The sequence below is a fragment of the Papio anubis genome, chromosome 12, assembly GCF_008728515.1.
Source record: "Papio anubis isolate 15944 chromosome 12, Panubis1.0, whole genome shotgun sequence".
Taxonomy (NCBI): Eukaryota; Metazoa; Chordata; class Mammalia; order Primates; family Cercopithecidae; genus Papio; species Papio anubis.
The window spans coordinates 87,035,382-87,058,833 of record NC_044987.1 but is presented as its reverse complement, the minus strand read 5'-3'; the positions used below and the strand labels follow the sequence as shown (position 1 = coordinate 87,058,833).

The 23,452-nt window shown below is 42.4% G+C and overlaps 1 protein-coding gene across 3 annotated transcripts in view; it reads left to right on the top strand.

Annotated features, from left to right (window-relative positions):
• Positions 1-11,831: 11,831 nt before the first annotated feature.
• The window catches only part of BDNF (brain derived neurotrophic factor), a 70,745-nt gene continuing 59,124 nt past the window's right edge, over positions 11,832-23,452 (top strand). The window contains exon 1 of one of the 3 annotated variants that reach the window (XM_017948540.3): positions 11,832-12,491. In XM_017948540.3, the coding sequence (XP_017804029.1) occupies positions 12,489-12,491 (3 nt within the window). In that variant the 5' untranslated portion in view covers positions 11,832-12,488. Of the gene's footprint in view, positions 12,492-13,125; positions 13,559-13,649; positions 13,817-23,452 lie in introns of those variants that run through there. The other 2 variants (XM_017948542.3, XM_017948538.3) reach the window with 2 other exon arrangements.

Here is a 23,452-nt window from a genome sequence, read left to right as displayed (position 1 = left end):
AGGAATGCCGAAGGCCTCTTTAATGAACATGAGGCTTCCAGATTGGATTTCACCTCAATTCAAGGCATAAAACGTGCACTCTGAGAATATAGAGTTCAGAGATGTTAATTAGTTCACTACTGTCAGCTGTCAGGTTCACAATTGCCCTCCTAGAGATCAATAGATCTAATGCCTTCATTTCACAGAAGGAAACTGAGATCTGGAAAACATCATGCAATAAAGAAATGAGTTAGTAACTTTGCTTTTGTGCATCCTTTTATGTTCCTAAATCCACAGGTTCCTCAATTCAACTCAATTCAACAACTATTTATTGGTTCCTGGTTTGCAACATGTCCCTTGCTGGAGTCTTGGTACAGAGATGAAGGATACCTGGTTTCTGCTTACTGATAGTTGCTACTCTGGGTGGAGGGATTGATATGGACATGAGTAATTTTTCAGAAGGCAGAATGTACAATGAGCTAAAGAACACTTACAGGGCCATGGGAATATGCCAGAGGGAAAGAGTCCCTCTCTGGAGGAATCTGGGAGAGATCCCTGGGGAAGGTCTGTCTTTCTGTGTTTCCAGAACCCCACCATAGATTCCCTCTGAGTTTGTCATCTTGGTCAGGGTCTCTGCTCTGCCATTTCTGAGACCTAAATCTTAGTCAAAATTTAAGATAGTTCTGAAATTCATTCTTTTAAAATTTGCTGAATTTTGGCTTGGCAGTAGGAATGGATCCAGGTTTCGTGAGAGCTGAAGTATATATAATTTGGGGGGACCCTATTTAAGAAAACAATACACTGTTACAGATACAACTGTAGGTCCAAACACAAATCTTGCAAATATTTATTTAGAATAAGAAAAGAGACCAAATGTGATGGCTCACACCTGTAATCCCAACACTTTGGGAAGCCTAGGTGGGAGGATCACTCAAGCCTAGGAGTTCAAGATTAGCCTATGCAACATGGTGAGACCCCCATCTCTACAAAAAAAATAAAAATAAAAAATAAATTAGCCAGGTGTGGTGGTGTGTTCCAGTAGACCCAGATACTTGGGAGGCAGAGGTGGGAGGATCACTTGAACCTGGGAGGTTGAAGCTGCAGTGAGCTGTGATCATGCCACTGCACTCCAACCTGGGTGACAGAGCTAGACCCAGTTTTGAAAATAAAAAAATAAATAAAAATAAAATAAAATAAATCACAAAAAATTGTTGTAGGTTTAGAGGTTACGTCTCTTTCTTCTTGAGTCTATTTGTCAATCTGCAAGAAAGGCTTACATAGAAATACTTATTGATTGCTACCTGGCTTTCATCCCTCCACCCCACTCTCAGTACTCTGCAGCTCCTGGAAACTCCTATCTCATCAGGAGTCTGTGTAAGTGAGATGTTTCATTAGCTTCACAGTAAAGCTGCCTTTGCTTGGGCAGATGACTGGCTCAGTATCACATAGTCAGTAAAGTCATCAAGCCAGGATTGGAACTAGGGTTGTTTTAGGGAAATGAGTATGCACTTTGGATCACATAGACCTGGGTCCAATCCTGGCCTGGGAACTAACTACCTGTGTGACTTTATGAAAATCAATTCTCAGTTTCACTTTCTTTCTCTCTTATATAGGGATGATAATAATAAGCTCATAGGCCAGGCGCAGTGGCTCTTGCGTGTAATCCCCACGCTTTGGGAGGCCAAGGCGGGTGGATCACCCAAGGCTAGGAGTTCGAGACCAGCTTGGCCAATATGCCAAAACCCCATGTCTGCTAAAAATACAAAAATTAGTCGGGTGTGGTGGCGGGTGCCTGTAATCCCACATACTCAGGAGGCTGAGGGAGGAGAATCGCTTGAACCCAGGAAGTGAAGGCTGCAGTGAGCCGTGATTGCGCCATTGTACTCCAGCCTGTGCAACAAGAGCGAAACTCCATCTCAAGAAAAGTACCTGAATTGCCTACCACCACTCCTGACTTGAAATAGTGCTCAAGAAAGTGTTAACTGTCACAAAGATTACTTCTTTTCCCCAGTAAGCATCTCTTCTTCCTTAACAATAGAATTAATGTGTTAGGCACATGGATGTCAAGTTCACATTTCCCACCCTGTGTAGGAGCTAGATTTGGCCTTATGACTAAGTTTTGGGCAATAGTGTATAAGCAAGAGCAATTTGTCCAACTTCTAAGAAGTGTCCCTAAAGTAATAGATGCGTCCTTCCCAACCAGTCTTCTTTCCTGATGGTGAAGAACAGCCATATTATACCATGAGATGACATGGAGAGTAAAACTACATACAGCAGAAGATAGAGGACAGATAGTGCTTGGGTCCCTGATACTATAGAACATCATATGGCTCCAGACCTACTTGTAATTTACATGAAAGTCAAATTTCTAACATATTTAATCCACTGTTCTTTTAGATCTGGAATGACTTGTAGCCAAAACTAGTTCTACAATTTTTTAAATCATATGCTTTTTTTCACTTTGCTATGCTGCCTCCAGTTTGTAATGTTTTTGCCTGTGTTAACCCTGCCAGGTGTAACTGGAAATTTAAAGGATATTGAGTCCTTAAACTGAAATGCCATAACTTGAAAAAGCCAATGGTGAGATTTTAGCCCTATGGCAGACCGAGGAAAGCTGCTTGTTTGGAAGGGGCATTTCATCCAACTCCACTGGCAGTCATAGGCAAGATGACCTGGTTTCATCATGGTTATCAGCAGCAGCAGTAGCATTACTATTGCAGTAAGAGCAGTTACCATTTATAGGATACTATCTGCCTAGCAATAAAATATCTAATTAACACATTAAGTCCTCACAAAACTCCACACAGCAGGTGTGATTATCCCTATTTTATAGATAAGGAAAGTGAGACTCAGAGATGTCAAATTACTTGTCTGAAGAAAACAAGTGACTTGTTAATGGCAGAGTTTACCCGAATCCAAATCTCAGTCCAAACCCCAATCCCTTCATAATGGCACCTTACTTTCTCCGTGGGCACAAAATAAGACCTGGTAACAATGGGCCTGTATATAATTAATATGCTCATAAATGTCTAGTAAATCAGTTCAGAAATGTTTATTACATCACTGTAACAAGTTAACAAGCATTGTAACACAACTTAGTGGCTTACTCAACAACCATATTAAATCTGATGAATAAGAATTCTGGCAGGTCTTGGCTAGGCAATTCTTTCGTTTCACATGGCATTGACTGGAGTCACTTAGTGACCTTTGGCTGGTGGCTGGTCTGGTCTGGAGTGTCCAAGTGAGTTGTACTCAAATGCCCAGCATCTCAGCAGGGCAAACTGGAAGGCTGGGCTCAGTTGGGCCTTTCACTGTCTTCATGTAGTCTCATGACTACTTCACATGGCATCTAAAACAGGGTAGTTGGACTTTTTACATGGTGATTCAGGGCTCCAAGAGCAGGCGTTCCATGACACAGGAAGAGGAAGTGAAGAGTCTCCTAAGGCTTGGAACCAGGAAACTAGAAGTGTAACTTTTGCCTTATTCTATTGGTCAAAGCAGTCACTGAGTCCACCCGAAAGTGGGGGAGGAGCACATAGACCTCCCCTCCTCCTTCCTGATGAAAGAACTATCAAAGAATTTGCAGTCAACTTCAATCCACCCCAATACTAAGCGTGTTGAAGGAAGTTTCACAGAAATAGAAAGGCAGATAATTGGGTCATTGGAAATCTGTATTTATTTGCTATATCTGCCAAAACAGAAGGCCACACACTGAATGTCAATAACAGAAACTCATTTTCTCACAGTTCTGGAGACTGGAAGTCCAAGATCAAGGTGCCAACCAGGTTGATTTTTTCTGAGGCCTCTTTCCTTGGCTTGCAGATGGATGTCCTCTTGCTGTGTTCTCATACAGTCTTTCCTCTGTGCATGTGCATCCCTGGTGTCTCTCTCTTCTATCTACTTTTCTTTTCTTTCTTTCTTTTTTTTTTTTTTTTGACAGAATTTCACTCTTATTGCCCAGGCTGGAGTACAATGGCACAATCTCAGCTCACTGCAACCTCCGCCTCCTGGGTTCAAGCAATTCTCCTGCCTCAGCCTCCCAAGTAGCTGGGATTACAGGTATGCACCACCGCACCCAGCTAATTTTGTATTTTTATTAGAGATGGGGCTCCTCCATGTTGATCAGGCTGGTCTCGAACTTCCAACCTCAGGTGATCCACCCGCCTCAGCCTCCTAAAGTGCTGGGATTACAGGTGTGAGCCACTGTGCCCAGCCAGTCTCTCTCTTCTTATAAAAAAAATTAGGCATATTGGATTGGAGCCCCACCCTAATGTCTCATTTTAAGTTAATCATCTCTTTAAAGACCCACCTCCAAATATGGTTACTTTCTGAGGTACTGGAGGTTGAGACTTCAACATATTAATTTAGAGAGGACACAATTAAACTCACAACAAATATCAAATCTAAGGCCATTATGTAAGTGGAAAAACTGAGGCCCAGAGAAAGAAAATGGTTTGCTAAGGTCAGACAATCCAACCTGTAACATAGTCAGCATGAATGCTCTTTCCCTCACAGCCCCCTTCCAACACATCAGATGATTCCAAGAGATGTTCTGTCTTACAGGAGGTAGGAAACAGACTGCAGAGACAGGGGACACTAAGAAAGCCCCAGCATTAGGGCCAGAGATTCCTCTTTTTCTCTTGAAATTTCAGGCATCTCCCAATTGTCTTTATTCCAAGTCACTGGGTTCATAGGCTTCTCAACAGACCCAGATCTCTGGGCTGTCCATTCCTTTTCCCATTTCTTGTCTGACATTTCTGGCGTTCAGGTCACTATTTAGATTCTGAATCACAGTAATATTGGAGAGTATGATGTCCTTGTTTCTGCCTTAACATAGATCTGTCAAGACTTTGGGAACATCTCCACAGTGATTTGCATACTCAGACCCATTCTGGGACTCTGAGTCATCGCATTAGTGCCCCCTAATTTGCAGTGTATACCCCATCTTTGATTTGCAGCTCGTAGATTTCGAGAATAACCTGCATCTTAGAATCGAATTGGCCTATGTTCTGTCGAGGCTTCTTCCAGGATGCATCTGCTACGTTCTAGGATGGAGGTGGGGGAAAAGGAGGCTCCAGAAGTGGTTTAAGCCTCCCGGAACATTGGGCAATTGGTGATCACCGTTGTTCTTCAGTCTCTCCTTGCATTACAATCTATGCTGCTATGCTGGATAAAGTTAGAAAACAAGTCTTCCCAGTGATAAACAGAAACAGTTTGGTTCTAACTCATATAGGAAAATTATATTGTTTCTATTATATAGCAGTCAAGATATTGGGAGAGGGGGAAGCAGTATAGATCAGTGAGACTGGCTTGTTCCAATACTCTAACACAAACAAACTGCAACAAAAGCAAAAATGTATGTATTCAGAAAGAAAGATGGCAAGAGGGTACATATGGTCCAGTGCTTAAGAGCATAAACTTTAGATCTGAAAATCCTGAATTTTAATTCCTCCTCTACTACTTACAAGCAGTGTGACTATGGAAAAGTTGCTTAACCCACCTAAAGTTAGTTAACCAAATTTCCTACATTTGGGGGAAGTTTGGGTCAACTACCTAAAGCAGTGGACCTAGAGCAACTCCCCTCAAAGGTTGTCCAAGTAAAAAGACACAGAGCTGAAAATCAATTTTGACAGAGGACCAGAGTACTGAGCTAACTCATGGATAACTGACGTTTTCCAGATAGCTCATTGGGGAATTTTCAGAGTTTCCAGAAAGCATATATGCTCCAGTGCATTACAGATAAAATCTGTATGATTATCAACTCTATGAGCTTTATATTCCCCTGCTGTAAAATTATGGGATGGCCCAGGATGGTCTGCAAGTACTTTCATCTCTGAGCTTCAAGGATCAAAGGAAGATGTTGGGGTCTCATATGTGAAGTCATGGGCAATGCTTTTCTACCAACTGAAAAGAGAATCAGCCTGGGCACAGTGGCTCATGTCTGTAATCCCAGCAGTTTGAGAGGCTGAGGCAGGCAGATCATTTGAGTCCCAGAGTTCAAGACCAGCCTGGCCAACATGGCGAAACCCTGTCTCTACAAAAAACATAAAAATTATCCAGTGTGGTGGCGTGCACCTGTGTTCCCAGCTACTCAGGAGGCTGAGGTGGGAGAAGCGCTGGAGCTCAGGAGGCAGAGGTTGCAGTGAGCCAAGATCGAGCCACTGAACTTCAGCCTGGGTGACACAGCAAGACCCTGTCTCTAAAAATAAATAAATAAAACAAAAAGAGAATGTTTTCCAGGATGGATGAAGAGGAAAACGTAATTTAGAGGGAAAACCCTGCATATTATAACTATTTACATTTTGTTGCTGATTTGATGGACAAAATGCCATTTTGGGATGAAGAGGAAGCAGAGATGTGTTACAGAAGAAGAACCCTTGAGCTTGGGGAATGTTGGTAAAGTTCACAATATGCCTTGAGTGCAGGGCTTCTATAGGATTAATAAATGCCTGTTTGAAAATGTTCTCAATGAATAAAGAGATAAGATCCCCCCACCTCCTCATTTTCTCTCTCTCTCACTTATTTCCTGATCCCAATCTAGTGTTTACCCCTCCTTTTGTGAGCAGTGGAGTTCTGCCAGTAGGAACACTGCTAACTGAGGGCCTTTAGAAAAGCTAGAGCCATTCTTCTGGCCTTCATTCCTTGCCAGAATCCTTCTACTCTTGTTTCCATAAGGCACTCTTGTCTCATCCTATTACTTCCACTACTTTTAGAATGATATCACCTCAGTGAGGTAACATCTTTTCTCTCCTTACAAAAGAAAACAGACCTAGTTTTCTTAACCTTTCAGTAGAAGCAAATTCCCCAAATCCCTCTGTCATTCTGGTTGCCTTCTGCTGTGCTTTCTCTAGTTCCAAAATATCCTATTTATAGAAAGAAACCCAGAATGAGCTCAGGACTCAGAATATGACCTAACCAATCCTCTTTACATGACTAGAATAATTTTCCCTGACTTTTCCATTTTGCAATGTGCCCAATATATTCCAAATGGATTCTCTTTTCTTTCACTCCAATAGGTACCAAACGATAAATGTTCAAACTATAGCCAATGTTATTCATAATAAGAGGTTGATGTCCACTGTGCTTAAGAACTTTCTAGAATTAATGGGTTCAGGAGCAAATTAGAGTTTGTAGTATGTGTAACATTAGAGTTAAAGGAACAGGTCTTTTCCTTGAATTACTTTTTTGTTATATAGCATTCACTTCAGTTACTAAAGAGATCAGCTAGTTTTCAATGAAGCCATAATGCAAATGAAACCATAAGCTGGGGCAGCAAGCTTTAGTATTTTGCTGTGCAAAATGTGGCACAACCTCATTTCACCTGGGAATTTGTTGAAAATGCCAAATGTTGATGCTGACCCCAAACTTAGAAACTGCTTTCTAAAGAGTTGCCCAGGAGATTCATGTGCACATTAAATTATAAGAAGCACAGTTTAGCATCTGTGAAAGTTTCCTTCCAGATGTTCTAGGCAGATTAGATGTCAAGCATACTTGGTAGGCCCTATCATGATATAAACTTGGCTCCTTTTACTAGTTTTCATTTGCCTTTCCATGATCCTAAGTTTTGTGACTCCTTGGAGTTTTTGTATCTCATTTATCCAATTCCTAATATGAACTTACATTTAGTTAAGTATATCTAGCAAGTCCTGACCTGACATGCTCTTGAACCATCTTAATCTCCTGTTAACTTTTCATATTAACAACGTCACTTCTCTCTTACTTGCTACCCATACTTCCTCTTATTCATCTCTTTTCTGTAAGACAGTTTAGGAAGAGTTATTCAGTTCTTCCTCAGTATTCCATGTGGTCTTGCTTCAGCCTCATTATAGGGTTGTCTGGTTTTCTGAAATTGAGTTAAGTCACGTCCAGATCTTCTGTCTCATGCTTGCTTGTCAGGCTCAGAAATGCACAGAGGTTATTGCAAACTAAATCATGACTTTCCCAAGGCTTTCTCTTGCTTGCTTCTTTTTGAAGTTGTGATTGTTTCCTTTATAACTAAACTAGGTTTTGTAGATAGAATATTCTTTGAGTTCTTTTTAAATATGAGCTCAACACCAGGTTCTTGGCAATCATTGCCCATTCTTGCTTTCAGAAGGCTTTCCAAATTGTGTGTCGTGATTCTTTGCCTCTCCCTCTATTACCTGTGGAGAACCATTAGAGATCAGAAAGTGACTAAGAGAGCCAATCTTTCTTCCTACCTGGTCAGAAGCATTTCTTATATCATAAACAGAAGGCTTCTGCTACCTGTTTTTTGTTCTTTAGCCTCTAAGATAGCAATTATGTCACCATCAAGAGCTTCTCTGTGACTACTCTTCTGCATTGATTATAACAAGTGATCTTGAGGTAATGAATGGGAAGGCACTGTTGACCTCTCAGCTATTATTAACCAAGCACTCTTTAACTTCTGACATACTTTAGGTAGAGAATTGTTAACATGTGGATCACCAGTCCCATCAGAGTCCCTGGCACAGAATAAGTACTGAAGAGGAAGGAGAAGTAAGAGTAGGAAGGAAGGATGGAAATAATCTACCCAACACCAGGTGAGATGGAGAGCCTGGAAATTAACTACAACCAAATAGATTTGGAAAGACTAGTTGGGAGAAGAGAATGGAAGTACGATCTCATCTTTGTCTTCCTTGATATGTAGTTAAGGAATACACAAACCATCTTATTAAAAGTGACTTATGAATTTCCTTTTAGAAATAGATAGTGGACTTTGTCTGAAGAGGTACTCCAATTGTTTCCTAGTTTTCTAAGAAAAAGGAGTTCTCTTTTATTTCTGACTTTGTAGACTCCTGCTCTGTTACTCATCTCTCACCAATTCTAAGACTTTACACATCTACTTAGTGAAACTTTTGTACCTCCTAATATTGATGAGCCTCATATTAATTTTTAAACCTATCTTCATAAAGATGTTGGCAATGAACAAGCTTTATAACTGTGGCATAGGTAGAAAACTGTGAATATTGAACAGCTCATCTATAAGGAGTGCAATACCCATATTTTGAAAGCAAAAATTCTTCCTTCTGGGTTGTATTAATACATTTTGCTTTAAGTTTGGTTATGTTACGTAGTGATCCTTAGGGGACAAGATTTGTTCACTATTCATTACTAAATATAAATGGGGTAAAATGAACCTACAGAAGTGTGACATCCATATCACAGCTGATTGGGATTGTATAAAAAAATAAGATCACCTCAGGAATAAGTGCTACTGTGATTAAAATTGTGGCAGATACAGTGCTTGGCATCTATCTTAACAAATGAAATGATTGCAACTTTTACTTACATTAGACATTGAATTTCTGCAGATGGAAAAAAATTATATAAGTGAATGGACGGAGATAAAAGGTTTGAGGCTTGATAGTGCACCAAGAGAAGATAATTGTCTATCAGATCACTGAGAAATCCAGAGTGAGAATAGGTATATATAGATATATGGCAAACATCATATCTTCACCACTCTCCCTAGCTCCCTATATCAACCCTTATTATTTAACAACTCTTGTCCATCATTTTGGTCCCTGAGTTGGAGGTTTTAGTAATGGTTCCAAGTAATAAGAGCAATGATCAAATATATTTCTTGGGAATTTTCTTCAGAACAATCATATGTCTAAATAATTTCAAACTAATCAGTCATTCATGTTCTGAATTCTCAGGTACCTATACCAACAATTCATGGAATCCCACTACAAGATATAATTTTCAGAATACAGATCCATCACAGGAGTAGCTGATAGTTTCTATACAGACCACAAACTGTTGACAAAAGAGTCAGAAAAATATATCACATTGATGGCAATGGGGAATAATATGTTCATATACAGTGGTCATCTTCTTATGTCTTTTCAAGATTGCAGATCTGTGCTAGTCATTGAATTTGTCAGTAGGCAAGGAAGTTATTAACAGCATTATGGATTCCATTCTCAGAAAACCAGTTTTGTCCACAAAGCCTGTACCCCAAGACCTCTGAGAATGGTATGTACCAGCTGTCCCAGTCTTAGGGCAGCATCTGCTGGCTAATTCATGGATGGACAAAAAATGGCAGTTTGTGGGCAATTTGAGCAGTCCTTTCAGTTGGTGAGAACTGTTGTGTTGATGATTGTGAGGATGTCTGAAATCTTTCATGGTGACCCATCTCAGGTCTCCAGAAGCCTGGCAAATCTAGAACTATTCCTAATGAGAACCAGGAAGCCTTTGTATACAGATACTTTATCTGGAACCTAAGATAAGCTGGGTTAGATCTTGGAAACATTTCTAGAGAAGGATGAACTCAACACTGGACATACTGCTAATAATAATAACCCAGTACCAATGGGGGCTGCAATGAACAGAGGTCCATGCACATAATTGGGAAGTAAAACTTATTTTCCATAAGGAAGGCATTTCTGGGATGGGAGGGGGAGAACCTTGAAGCAGCCACTGAATGCTAATGTTCTGTTGCTTCTAATCATCCTATCGTGTAAGTAAGATGTTTATACATAAGCAAGCAAGAATGATATTCAAATAAAGCACTTTGGATTGGAATAAAGAAACTGGAAATTGGAAAGGGCTGGGTGGTCTGAAACTTAAGAGCTATCCACCATCTTCTGCAGCATCGCTGTGCCTCATCCCTGCAGTCAATAGCGCCACAGCCAGGGCCTGTGACGCCGTTGGTGGGCTCCCCTTGGTGGGAAATCAGATCGAGTAAAATCAGGGTGTCAGTGCCAAAACGACGAAACCTGAAATGCGTCTAGGGACTTCCCAGGGCACTAGCGCTCCTCAGAGCGACAGGCATCTCCATAACAACTGGTCTACATTCTTCCCCGGTTCCTCTGCTCGGCTGTGCTAGCAATGGCTGAGGATAGGCAAAGGGCAGCTTCAGTGGAAAGATACCTTGCGTTAGCGCCTCCCTGGGCTGGGGGACGTTGCCAAAGCTAGACTTATTGCCTATTTCCCGAGATTTCCGGAGTCGTCCCCACCTCTCCAGCGGAAAGCGGCGCCCCTCCCCCATCCCCTCCCGCCTCCCCCTCTATTTGACACTCCAAGGGGGTGGTTTGTTTCATTGTGCTTTTTTTCCTTTTCTCAAAGTTCATCCTTTCGCCTCCAAGTTACTTTCCGCCAACACGTGACCTCTCCGCTTCCCAGCCTGCGCAGCCACTGGTGGTGAAGCGCGGGCGCTAACCGCGTGGCTTCCTGGGAGAGCCCCCTCCGAGGCTCGCCACCCCAGCCCCGGCTCCCGCCGCGCTCACCCCGGCACCCCGGCACCCGCGCGGCGGGGCAGCCCCCGCAGGATAAGGAACCGACTCCGGGGAAGCAGCACCGAGCAGCCGCTGAGCGCCCAACCTGCCGCCTCCCCTTCTCTCCCTGCCTTGGCCGGCGGCTCCGCTCTCCGCGTCTCGCTTTCCGACCTAGCTGCGCACCGGGGCTGTTAACTCACATTTGGGAAGCCATAACCCATTAAAGCAAACGCAGTCATAACTTCCTTCAACTCAGCCGCTCGAGAGCTCGGCTTACACAGGTTTCTGTGGGCAACTAGTGGCTCGCCTTGGTGCCTCTCGCCTAGTCATCAGTACCTAAGAGGAAAAGGGAAAGTTGTTGGGCTGATGAGCGCTTCGACGCATGCAGATGTTCCCAAGGACAAGTCACTTACTCGCCCCCCTCCCCCCAGTCCCCATTTGATCATCACTCACGACCTCATCGGCTGGAGACCCTTAGTCATGATGGGGGAGGGGGAGGGGCACGAACTTTTCTAAGAAGTTTCCTTTTTTTACCCAGGGAGTCACAGTGCGTCGGTCACGTAAACAGCAAGGTTAGTCGTCGCCGTTACCGCCCCCCACCCCCTCCCTTCTGCGCTTTTCTGGTATTATTATTAAAGCGGTAGTCCGCTGGCGCTGATAAGCAACAAGTTCCCCAGCGGTCTTCCCGCCCTAGCCTGACAAGGCGAAGGTTTTCTTACCTGGCGACAGGGAAATCTCCTGAGCCGAATTCAGCTTCGCCGGAGCCCCAGGTGTGACCTGGGTAGTGGGCAAGGGAGCGGTGTGCAGGCTGGGTTTTTGTTTTTGTTTTGTTTTGTTTGTAGGGGTACCCTGAAACTCCTCACTTTCTCTGGGAACTTTCTGTGCCAGGACCCAGTGACGGGCGGTTAGAAGTCAGCCCTAGGAAACACCTGCTACATACATAGCAGGGCAGTTGGACAATCATTGGTAACCTCGCTCATTCATTAGAATCACGTAAGAACTCAAAAGGAAACGTGTCTCTCGGAGTGAGGGCGTTTGCGTAAATCTATAGGTTTTTCGACATCGATGCCAGTTGCTTTGTCTTCTGTAGTCGCCAAGGTGGTTGAGAGTTTAAGCTTGCGGATATTGCAAAGGGTTATTAGATTCATAAGTCACACCAAGTGGTGGGCGATCCACTGAGCAAAGCCGAACTTCTCACATGATGACTTCAAACAAGACACATTACCTTCCAGCATCTGTTGGGGAGACGAGATTTTAAGACACTTGAGTCTCCAGGACAGCAAAGGCACAATGGTGAGTAGCAATAAACCCTGCATTATAATTGAAAAATCTTGACATGTTGCTTAACAACGGGCATATCACGGCTCTTCCTAGCACTTCACACACCAAAGAACAGCAGCTACTCAGGCCAGGGGAATCGGGTTTTTACACAGTGCAACTTTAATTGGAATCATTTGAGATTTAACACAGCTATGTGGAGCTGCGTGGAACAAACTTGGAGCTGGGAGGGGGGGATGTTATATTGGCTGTTCAAGGCTGATGCTTGTCTCCCAGCCGTCTTGCATTCCATTCTTTTTCTTTATGTGTATGGTGTATGATCATATTCTATGATTTATATGTGGGCATGTAATTGACATTTGCAAGGGGGTTAATTTCCATCTAAAAACAATAATGCCGTTAGAGTTTGGGGTTAGGGGGTGGAGTGGGGATAAGGGTGGGGTAGAGACTGGGAGTTTAGGTGTAGATGGGGGTTGGGGTTGGGGGAGAGAAATAAGTCAGAAGTGCATATCACTGGTAATGAAATGGGTAATCCTCTCGTAGAAGAAAAGGTTCTCATCAACATGTGATCAACTATTAACCGGATGGCTTTGGCAAAGCCATCCGCACGTGACAAAACGTAAGGAAGTGGAAGAAACCGTCTAGAGCAATATCAAGTATCACTTAATTAGAGATTTTAAAGCCTTTTCCTCCTGCTGTGCCGGGTGTGTAATCCGGGCGATTGGAGTCCATTCAGCACCTTGGACAGAGCCAACGGATTTGTCCGAGGTGGCGGTACCCCCAGGTAGTCTTCTTGGCCCCGCTGTAAAGCCAACCCCGTGTCGCCCTTAAAAAGCGTCTTTTCTGAGGTTCGGCTCACACTGAGATCGGGGCTGGAGAGAGAGTCAGATTTTGGAGAGGAGCGTTTGGAAAGCGAGCCCCAGTTTGGTCCCCTCATTGAGCTCGCTGAAGTTGGCTTCCTAGCGGTGTAGGCTGGAATAGACTCTTGGCAAGCTCCGGGTTGGTATACTGGGTTAACTTTGGGAAATGCAAGTGTTTATCTCCAGGATCTAGCCACCGGGGTGGTGTAAGCCGCAAAGAAGGTAAGCACCGGGGCGGGGACCCCCTGCATCCCCAATTCTTGAGCTATTTTGATACTCTGTCTTCCGGAGAGGACGCGTGGTGGAGGGGAGGAGGTAGAGGGGGAGCATGAGAGGGGGTTGTTTCTTGGTATTTGCTCAGTTTGAATTGCCCTAGGTGAGAACCCTGGGGCAAAGCGAGAAGGAAAAAAAAAAAAACTCAGTCTTCCTGCGGATATAATGAGTTTAGTTAACTTGGACCTGCAAATGTCTGATTCAAATGTAAGATTTATCTCTCTTTTTCTCCCCTTCACCTCCCTCTTTTCCGTTCTCTTTGCTGGTGTGTGTGCGTGCGCGCGTGTGTGTGTACAGTAGATTCATTACTAATTATGAAGCTTTTGCACAACATTCGATTTCCTAAGATTTGACTTTGTAGCATTTAGAATTAGGCGGTGGAGGTGGTGTGCGGTGGGGAAACAGGAGGTGGAGGTTGGGAAGAGGGAAGGAGGTAAAGCTAAACCTCCAACACAAAAATGAATCAAGGTAATTTCAGCTCTTCTAGTGAGAAGGATTCATTCTCTCTGTATCCCTCCCTCCCTCTCTTTCCCCCTCCCTCCCTCCTTCCCGCCCCCCTTCTTCCACCCCGCCCCCTCCTCCAGCCTCCATCCCTCCCTCATTCTATCTCTTCCTCTCCGTCGCCCTCGCTCCTCGCTGGATGTTTCTTTCTCTTTCTCTCTCTCTCTCTGTGTGTGTGTGTGTGTGTGTGTGTGTTTTCTTTTTTTTTTTTTCCTTCTGTCCTCCCTTCCCGCGAGTTTCGGGCGCTGGCTTAGAGGGCTCCCGCTTTCTCAAGGGAAGGGGAGCTGCCGAGACCGCGCTCCGCTCCCCAGCCGGGCCGGATGCCTCACTGAGCCCAGGTCCGAGTCAGTCGGGGTAACTCAGGGAAAGGGGGGCCTCCGCCTGGGAGTAGAAGGTCCTTTCCGGACCGAAGAGCCAGGGAGCGGGCCGGGCGAGGGGGCCTGGGCGGCTAGAGGCGGTGGAGAAGAACATTCGTAGCTCCGTGCGGCGGCTGGACAGAGCCACCAATCAGCTGGGCGCGTAGACCGCCCTGCCAGGGCGAGGTTGCGTCCAGAGGCATCGGTGGAGGGTGGCTGGCTAGTCGCTGAGCCACCGCCGCCACCCGGGTGGGCCTGGCGACTGGCGTGGGGTGGAGGTGGGGGGCTTGGCGGGTGAGATGGAAGCGGCGCGGAGCCGCCCAGCCAGTGTTCTACCTCTCCCGCCCCCGCCTGCACCCCCGAGGGACCGCGAACTGCCGGAACGCGCGGCTGCGTTGTCCTCTTGCCACTCTTCGGGAAGCTCAGGGACTTAGGCGCCCCTGGGCGGGGGCCACCAGCCTCTCCACAATTCCTATAACCCTCACCCCCACCCCCTTCTCAGGCCTTTTGTTCCGGCCACAGAGCCGTGCCCGGTGGCAGTTTTCGCCCCAGGGCTTGGTGGTTCTGGACTCCTCCCCGGATCAGCTCTTCTTAATTAAAAGGCAAGGGCTTGGGGTAGGGGTGAGGGGAACGTAGGAAAAACCTATTTCCGAAACTCAAGACTCGGCTGTTTTAACGAACGAAAGAAAGAATCCCAACTCTGCGCAGGTGGATTCATAGGCGACGCGAGGATATTGTGGAAATTTAGAAGGAAAAAATAAAAAACAGGCGCTAGGATCAGATGACGGTGATAGGCTGCTCGGCACACAAAGGGAGCGTAGGGCAGGGTTTACGGAGCAAGCCTGCAGCGAATGGGGCACAGATTGTTCCGAGATCCAGTCGTTTTCTCAGTCAGATCTACGCGAAGGGAGGGGAGGGGAGGGGCGGGCCAAGGAGCGTGGCGGGAGGGGCTGGGCTTGGGGGCGGGGGGATTTCTGATCAGTCTGATGCAATTCCAAGCGTGCTGCAAAGGAACTCCAAGGCGCCCGCATCACCATCGCCACCCACCCTTCCCAGATGGTGCTGTTTTAAATACGGATCTGCAGGGCTGAACGCAGAACTGGGAGATTTATTGCAAAATCCCGGGAAGGGAGGGGGGGTTCGCGGAACGGGGAATGGAGGAGCAGAATTTAAAGGTGCAACGCTTGCTTTTCCCAATCAGGCGGCAACCGGCCGGAATTATTATTTTTTTCTTTCTGTCTGCTTGTCTCTGGATTCTAATTCACCAAGAAAGAGGTGTAAATATTGTGACATTTTGAGGCAGCTTGATGGATGGGAAAGAAATCATCTGTCACTCTAAATTGCAGAGTTCCCTCTCCCCGCGCCATCCCTTGCTAGAGAATACTCGCTGCTGCCTAATACAGTTGCTAGGGCTTCAAATGAATGCATCGTTAAGGGAATATTATCCTTTTAGTTGACTTGCCAATTTAGCTGACAATTGAACTGAGAAAATTGTAGATTTCGTGTCCCTGGGAGGAAAAATGCTTAACAGTCTAAGTCTTGTAACCTTGAGATCTTTAACAACTTAAATAAACCTCAAAAGTGTCACGTCATCCTCTACACACACACACACACACACACACACACAAACTCGACTTGTAAGATGACATGGTTTCACCTAAAGTGTTGTGGAAATGAATATCACTTTAAGAATGCTGCACCTGATATTCACTGTTTATGTGTATTTACCAAGAGCTCTTCAGCATGAAGGCAAGACATTCCAATTGTCCTGCTTGGAATCAGTCAGAAGACTAGAAGGTGACAGAGAGAAGGGAAGAAAGAGGAAAGAGAGAATTTTAACCTAGCTGCTATTAAATCAACAGTAACCTAGCCTACTTTTATACCCCCTGGTCTTGCATATTAATATTTCTGTATGTGAGATTTTAGCTTGGTCTAGCTCCCCCAATGGAGTATACCAGTATTGATTCAGATGAGAATATATGCATCCTGCCAGTAGCTTTTTCAGTGTCATTGATAGTAAGACCTACAACACAGCAATTTTTGGAGGATTGAAGAGAATGTCCATAAGGGCTTTGCAAACTGGGAAGCAGGCACTTCAAAAATAGGAGGTATCATTATGACGTTCTCTTTGCATATAGCATTTTCATTTGATTGAACCAGAGTACTAGTTATTTTAAAACATAATCTAATGTATATGCTCAAGGTAGTAAGTGGGGATTTTAAAAGCAAGTGATTAGTTGGCTTATAAAATATTATTTTTCAATTGCCTATTGTACATTGGAAAGAAGGCTTTTAAATATCTAAAATCAACATACATAAGCTTCCCGTTTCATTTGCCAGTCTCTTTCCCCATCAAATCTCTGATCTAAATTCTTAATAAGAAGAGAAGCTGGTGAATTTAGTTTCTTTCCTTTTCCTGGCCTGTCCTCTAGGGGAAGCTTTAGTAAGAAACAACATTCCAAAATCAGGCAGTGAGAGAAAGAAGGCAAGGGACTGGATGACCACAAAATAGATAATCAGCCAACAAACAGAAATAAGGGAAAACCAGCATTAAAGCATGATTTACAAAGGGTTTTTATTTTTTAATTCTGTGATTTTTGGGACCAGACTCAAACTTGCTCAAGTAACATTCACTTGATCATATTGCTTACAATCTGTCAGTTAAAATGATGTCTAACTGAGCATATTTTTTATTAAATATACTTCTATCAAAGGCCAGTAAAGCTACTCTTTGATTTTAATTAAGACAAACTAGTCTAACCATTTAAATAACTCTAATGAATATGAACTGATATCATCAGATTTAAAAGCTCTGCTGAAAACTAAATTTGTTCTGAAAAGCACTGACTTGCCAGAAAAATATCTATTTTTGCAGCTTTCTTTTCACTCTATGGATAATTTAATGAGTTGCTTATTTTAATTTTACAACTGCTACCTCAGAAGTATCTCAAATTATCTTTCTTTGGCTGGTGTCTTTCTCTGCTGATCTGCTACTGCTCTGTGTGTGTGTGTGTGTGTGTGTGTGTGTGTGTGTGTGTGTGTATGGGCGTGTGTGTCTCTGTGTGTGTTTTCTAGTGGGAATTTAACAAGCAGTGAGTCTCTTAAATTTACATGCCATAATCTATGTCAAGAACATTGCGTAGTACTTAGCAATAAAAATAAACATTAGCATCTAGTGAAAGCTTACCATCATTGAGTGCTATGGAAATAGAGGTCTTAAAGCAAGAAAGATTAAATTTTTCAACAACAAAAAAATTTCTCCCCTTTTTGGCTTAAAGGTGATTATAGTTTCAAAAATATGACATCTTTCCTCTTTTACTTTGGAATGTAGAGCTGCTGCTTTAACAAGTGTCTTTTGAGAAAGATACACGTGTTTCATAAAGATTAATACCCCTAAAACACTATGGTGCAGAGATGGAAGGATGAATTCTTTATCCCTGCCTCTAATCTCATTTGGTAATTTTTAGAGTGTTCATTCTGAGTTTTTAAAATTCTGCTGGATATTTTTTTCTTCTTTCTTTCCAACATTATAAAATAGTCCTAGAAGACATTTTTCTGCGGCAGTGCAGACTTTATTTGTATTTCCTAGTAATAACACTTTAGATTCATATAGTACTTTGACAGCTCTTTACAGGTTTCATTTGATTTCCTTATCAGTCATGTAAGGGAGGAATCACCAATCACCTTTTACAGATGAGAAAAGTAAGGTGCAGAATTATCTAATACTACACTACCAGTAAGATGTAAAGACTAACTCAGAATCTTTCTTCAAATTTTAAGGAAATTTGTGTTTGTTCCTCTCTAGACCATGCTGCCTTAAACTCCACTAAGGCATCAGAGGAGCTGTAGACATTATTTTCTCCTATTTTGATTTATTTAATTAAATTAAAAACATTGTCTACGAATAGTTTTCGAAATTTTCAGGCCTAATGGAAAGTTTTAACTAGCCTTCCTAAGACAGTGTTTCCCTCTGCCTCAGTTAGAAACTCAAAGACAGCAGAACTCTTCCTCTAGTTGACATACCATCTAAGTCATAGTTGCTAATTCCCCAAAAAAACAAATACAGAGAATAACAAGAGCCAAAGCCAAGATGTACATTACTTTTACTTGTGAGTCATAGAATCTGGGGTCTGGGAAGGTTCTCAGAAGTCACTTAGCCCAGCCCATATCTGATACATGAATTCATGCTGGCTTGTTTTCTTTTGACCCTCTGGAATTTCATCCCAGTCTTGAACGCTGGGTACCTGTTTATCTTGGTAGATGTTCTGATACTTATGTGGATCATGAGCTTGGCTGACCATTTCCCGTTTTGCCCAAAAGGTATACTTTCTATAGAGACTCCAGCATTCATAATTTTATTTTGTAAGTATTAATTTGCAACACATTATTTGCCATTATGTGCTAGGAACTGTATTACAATCTGGAGATTCAAGAATAAATAAGACCAAATGATCCCTATCTTGGTGGATCTTGCGGCCTAGAGACAAAGACTGGTCTCTTTATTTGTTCCAATCCTTAGAAGGGGACAGACTTCTAGACTCATAAGATTCCTTTTTTCAAGAGAACACAGTGAATAAGATTAAAAGCCTGAGTTTAGGTTTTACTTCCAACCACTTGTCAGTACCTAAAAAAGTCAATCAGTCACTCTTGATCTCTGCTTCCTCACACATAAAACAAAAGAGACGTTCTCAGAATAACCTCCATATTCCATTTCCGTCCCAAGTTTGAGTGATATAAAAGATATAGTCTATAACCATTTCTTGCAGTGTTGGGGAAAGTAAGGCTAAGTTACCCTAACTTTTGATGATTTACAATTTGGGGTACCACAAATTTTTAACTTGTTAAGAAGTATATCGTGAAAAAAATCAAAGTAATATATTCGAACCCAGAATAGAAGGAATCTTGGTGTTGAACCTGTTCATTTATGGAATGATGACTGAGAAAGTTTTAATTTAGAGAGTGATCTCAAATTTCTGCGGATTATTTTTAAAAACAGGTGGTGCAATGGAAGACCCACTATCAAATTTACTGTTTATTTTCTTTGGGCAAGCAGAAGTTCTAATTTTTCAGGTCATTTCCTTTTAAATTCAAAGATATTACATCCTGAAATGGCGTGGGTCTCATGAATAATGCATTATATACACATGATAATAGATAATTAGATGGACAAACCAAAAGAAACATGAAAGGGAGCGGGTAGCCCAAGGATTGCAGAAGGTGTGTGGGCATTTTGACATCCAGGAAATGCTATAGATCTGTCCTTAACTAACTCAGCCTGGTGGAGATAATTAAGAAAAAAAATGTGGGTGTAGGAAGACTGCAAGCCATTCCCTGGGATTGGCTAGATTGCTGCAGTAGTTCAAAAACAATTGGCACAGCCACCCACACTAGACATGATTGCCCTTTGATGAGGCAGCTATTGACTTTTATAAAGATGCCATATTTAAAATAACTTCTGATGCACTGGGGATAACAGACATCATTCTTGAATTCTATTTTAGACAAATGGCAAAATATATTACAAAATATTAATTTAAAAATAAAAAATCTTTAAAGTCTAGTTTCTAAAAACCAGCAGTTTAGTGACATGTGACCTCTGGATTTAACAATTCAGCCTGAAGCTGGGAGAAAGCTGTAGCTTGTATGGGACATTTTCACCCACTGTGGGCATTTCCGAGACCACTACAGGAAGTAAAATGTACTTTGTCAAAGTTTTTAACCTCTGAGTGAATATTAAATCCACTCCAAAATCTTCGCATCCTCGGAAAGGCGATCCAACAATTTTCCTAAACAGCAGCAGAAAATGCTCTGAGATCTTTGCTCCCAGAGTGCATGTTATAATGTTATGCTGTCTAGAAATTTCCTTGGAGCACCTTGCTCATCAGTACCAAAAGGAGTTAGAATTGATTCCTGCAGCTTTAAGGAAATATATCAACCACCTCCTGTCTCTAAGTAATAAGGTTACTACGAGGAAAAAATTCACAAATCAGGTGATTGCAGAAATGTGCCACAAACATCCAAAGCCTTTGGGATAGGGCATTGCAGGGTGAGTGAATAGAGAAAAGAAAGGGAATGTGGAGAAAATTGAGAAATAAAAAGGGAAGTCGCGATGGAGTTCTAATTATACAGGGGCTCTTGAATTGACTGTTCTCTACCTTGCATGCTCATTGTTGTTCTGGCTACTTTAGTAGGAAACAATTATTTCTTCTGCTTTCACCTTCCTCCTCTGCTAAGGACTTCTTCCTTGCCAATAACTTCCATAATCAATGTTTAAGAATTGCTCTGATGCCCAGCACGGTGGCTAATGCCTGTAATTCCAACACTTTGGGAGGCCGAGGTGAGTGGATTACTTGAGGTCAGGAGTTCCAGACTAGCCTGGCCAACATGGCAAAACCCTGTCTCTACTAAAAATACAGACAATTAGTGGTTCATGCCTGTAACCTCAGCTACTCAGGAGGCTGAGGCAGGAGAATAACTTGAACCAGGGAGGCAGAGGTTGTAGTGAGCCAAGATCATGCCATTGCACTCCAACCTGGGCTGGATATGCAAAAAAAGAAAAAAAAAAAAAGAATTGCTCGTTGTAATGACTTTTATGCCATGGACTCAACTATCTTGGCAGTCTGGTAAAGCCTATGTAAACCCTTCTCATAAAAATGTCTAAATGGGGCCAGGCGCGATGGCTCATGCCTGTAATCTCAGCACTGTGGGAGGCCAGGGCGGGTGGATCACTTGAGGTGAGGAGTTCCAGATCAGCCTGGCCAACATGGCAAAACCCTGTCTTTACCAAAAACAAAAAATTAGCTGGACGTGGTGGCATGTACCTGTAATCCCACCTACTTGGAAGGCTGAGGCACAAGAATTACTTGAACCTGGGAGATAGAGGTTGCAGTGAGCCAAGATCAGCCACTGCACTACAGCCTGGGTGACACAGTGAGACTTTGTCTCAAAAACAAAAACAAAAAAATCTAAGTGAATGAAATAAACATGTAAGATTACAAAGGAAGCCAAAGGAATTGATGTACAGTCATAAAAACATTTAAAATAACATATGTGATATAGTAAATATATATGCTTTTTAATGCATTAAATAAGGTCTAACAGCAAAAAAAAATTATGATTTTGAAGTAATGATAAGTGTCAATGTATTTTGAAGTATCTATAAAACTGACATGTAATATGAAGGTGTCTGTGATGTATACTGGTGAGAAAGCACGTAAATACTACTGTGTAGCATTTCCCACACATATTTAACAACAGAACATTTGAGAAGCACTTATTAACACAGCATAGATTCAGAAATGTTAATTTAGTCAATGTCAACATTAGCCATTGTGGTTTCCTTCCTGGCAAAAGGAAACTGGCATTGGGAGAAAATGTTTAAAATTCACATTTGCCATTAGACAAGCTGCCAAGTGAGGAAAGGACCAAATACTGAGAAGGCCAGGGCATGGTAAGCATGTTTCTATTGACTGAGCTTGCTATTACTCTAACGTTTATCTTTAGTATCACCAGCACAACCCCATTACACTAGCAATCCATAACTCCATTGAAAAAGATAAAAAGTTCAGATTCTAGTCATTAACTCAGCATTGCTTAAAATACCTGTTCTGACCTCACTAACCCAACAGATTACTGAAACTCTTCCTGTTTGTCATTACTACACCATGGGAAAGGATATGCACATTGTAATTATGTGGGATGACATTTATTCTGCGTTCATCTAGTGCTGTTATTTGTTTTGTATTTGGCATATATTACTTAACCCTCAAAGCAACTCTCAGAGATAGATGAAGAAAACTAGAGCTCAGAGAATTTAAGTAACTTGCCCAAACTGACACACAAAATCTGAAGTGGGGAAGCTAAACTTGAAACCCAAAGTTTTCTGATTCCAAAGTCCACTATAAATTTATGCCTCCCCATGTTATAGCTACCACCCAGATTTAATCTAGGTCTCCCATTATCAGATGGTTTACAGGCACATTTTCTTACAAGATCTTGACCACAACTCTTTAGATGGCCATGAATCTCACAATTCATTTCCAGGAGTGCTACTTTAGAATCATTTCGATCTTTGCTAACCGATGAGAGATTTTCAAATAGCTAATTGTCACCTATCCTTTTTGAAGCCCAGTTTTCATAATCATAAAACGGAAAAAGTGTTAAAATGTTTGGTGAGGATCATATACATTAATAATAAAATCTAACCTTGTTGAGCTCACTATGGTGAGGATTCTGCATTTCCATAGTTCATTGAATCCTCACAACAATCTTTCTAGGCAAAGATGATTATTTTTCTTTTAAAGATAAGGAAACTGAGGCATCAGTAATTAATTTACTATCTTAAATTAGCAGATCCAATAAGTGGCAAAGCTGGGTTCAAACTTAGGTCTGTCTAATGTCAACGCCCTTCTTTTAATCACTAATCTACAAATCACTGTTCACTCTTAGCTGTTATTATTATAATTATCATCACACTTAAAACACTATCAAGATACAGAATTATCCAGACATAAGTATATAGTCACTGAAGATATTAGAATCTGAAACTTTTCACCTGCATGTTCTTCCTTCCACTTTAGTTTATTAACCCAATGGATGATGTCTGACTCCTTTCTTAACTTGTTTAGGGCAGTTCCAAGTCAGTTGACTTCTGAGAGTTATTGACTAAGAAACGTTATAAATTGTTTGGATTAGGACTTAGTATGTTTAGAAGCCATTTCATAAGTTTGCCTTTTCGAGCTGTTACTGGCTATAATACTGCAGATGCTGTGATGAGGAACACCCTCTCTAAAGACACACAGTGGATGACAAACCTCCAAAGCTAACATGTTGTTTACAGATACGGAGAAGAAGAGGATGGACAAGCACAGTCTAAAACGTAATTACAAGGCTTATAGTCCCTGTTGGGGACTAAAATGTTTATTGGCTTTCCTTGTGCAATTCAATGCTCTTCCTCCAAAGGATCCACTCCAAACTTGCAACTTTC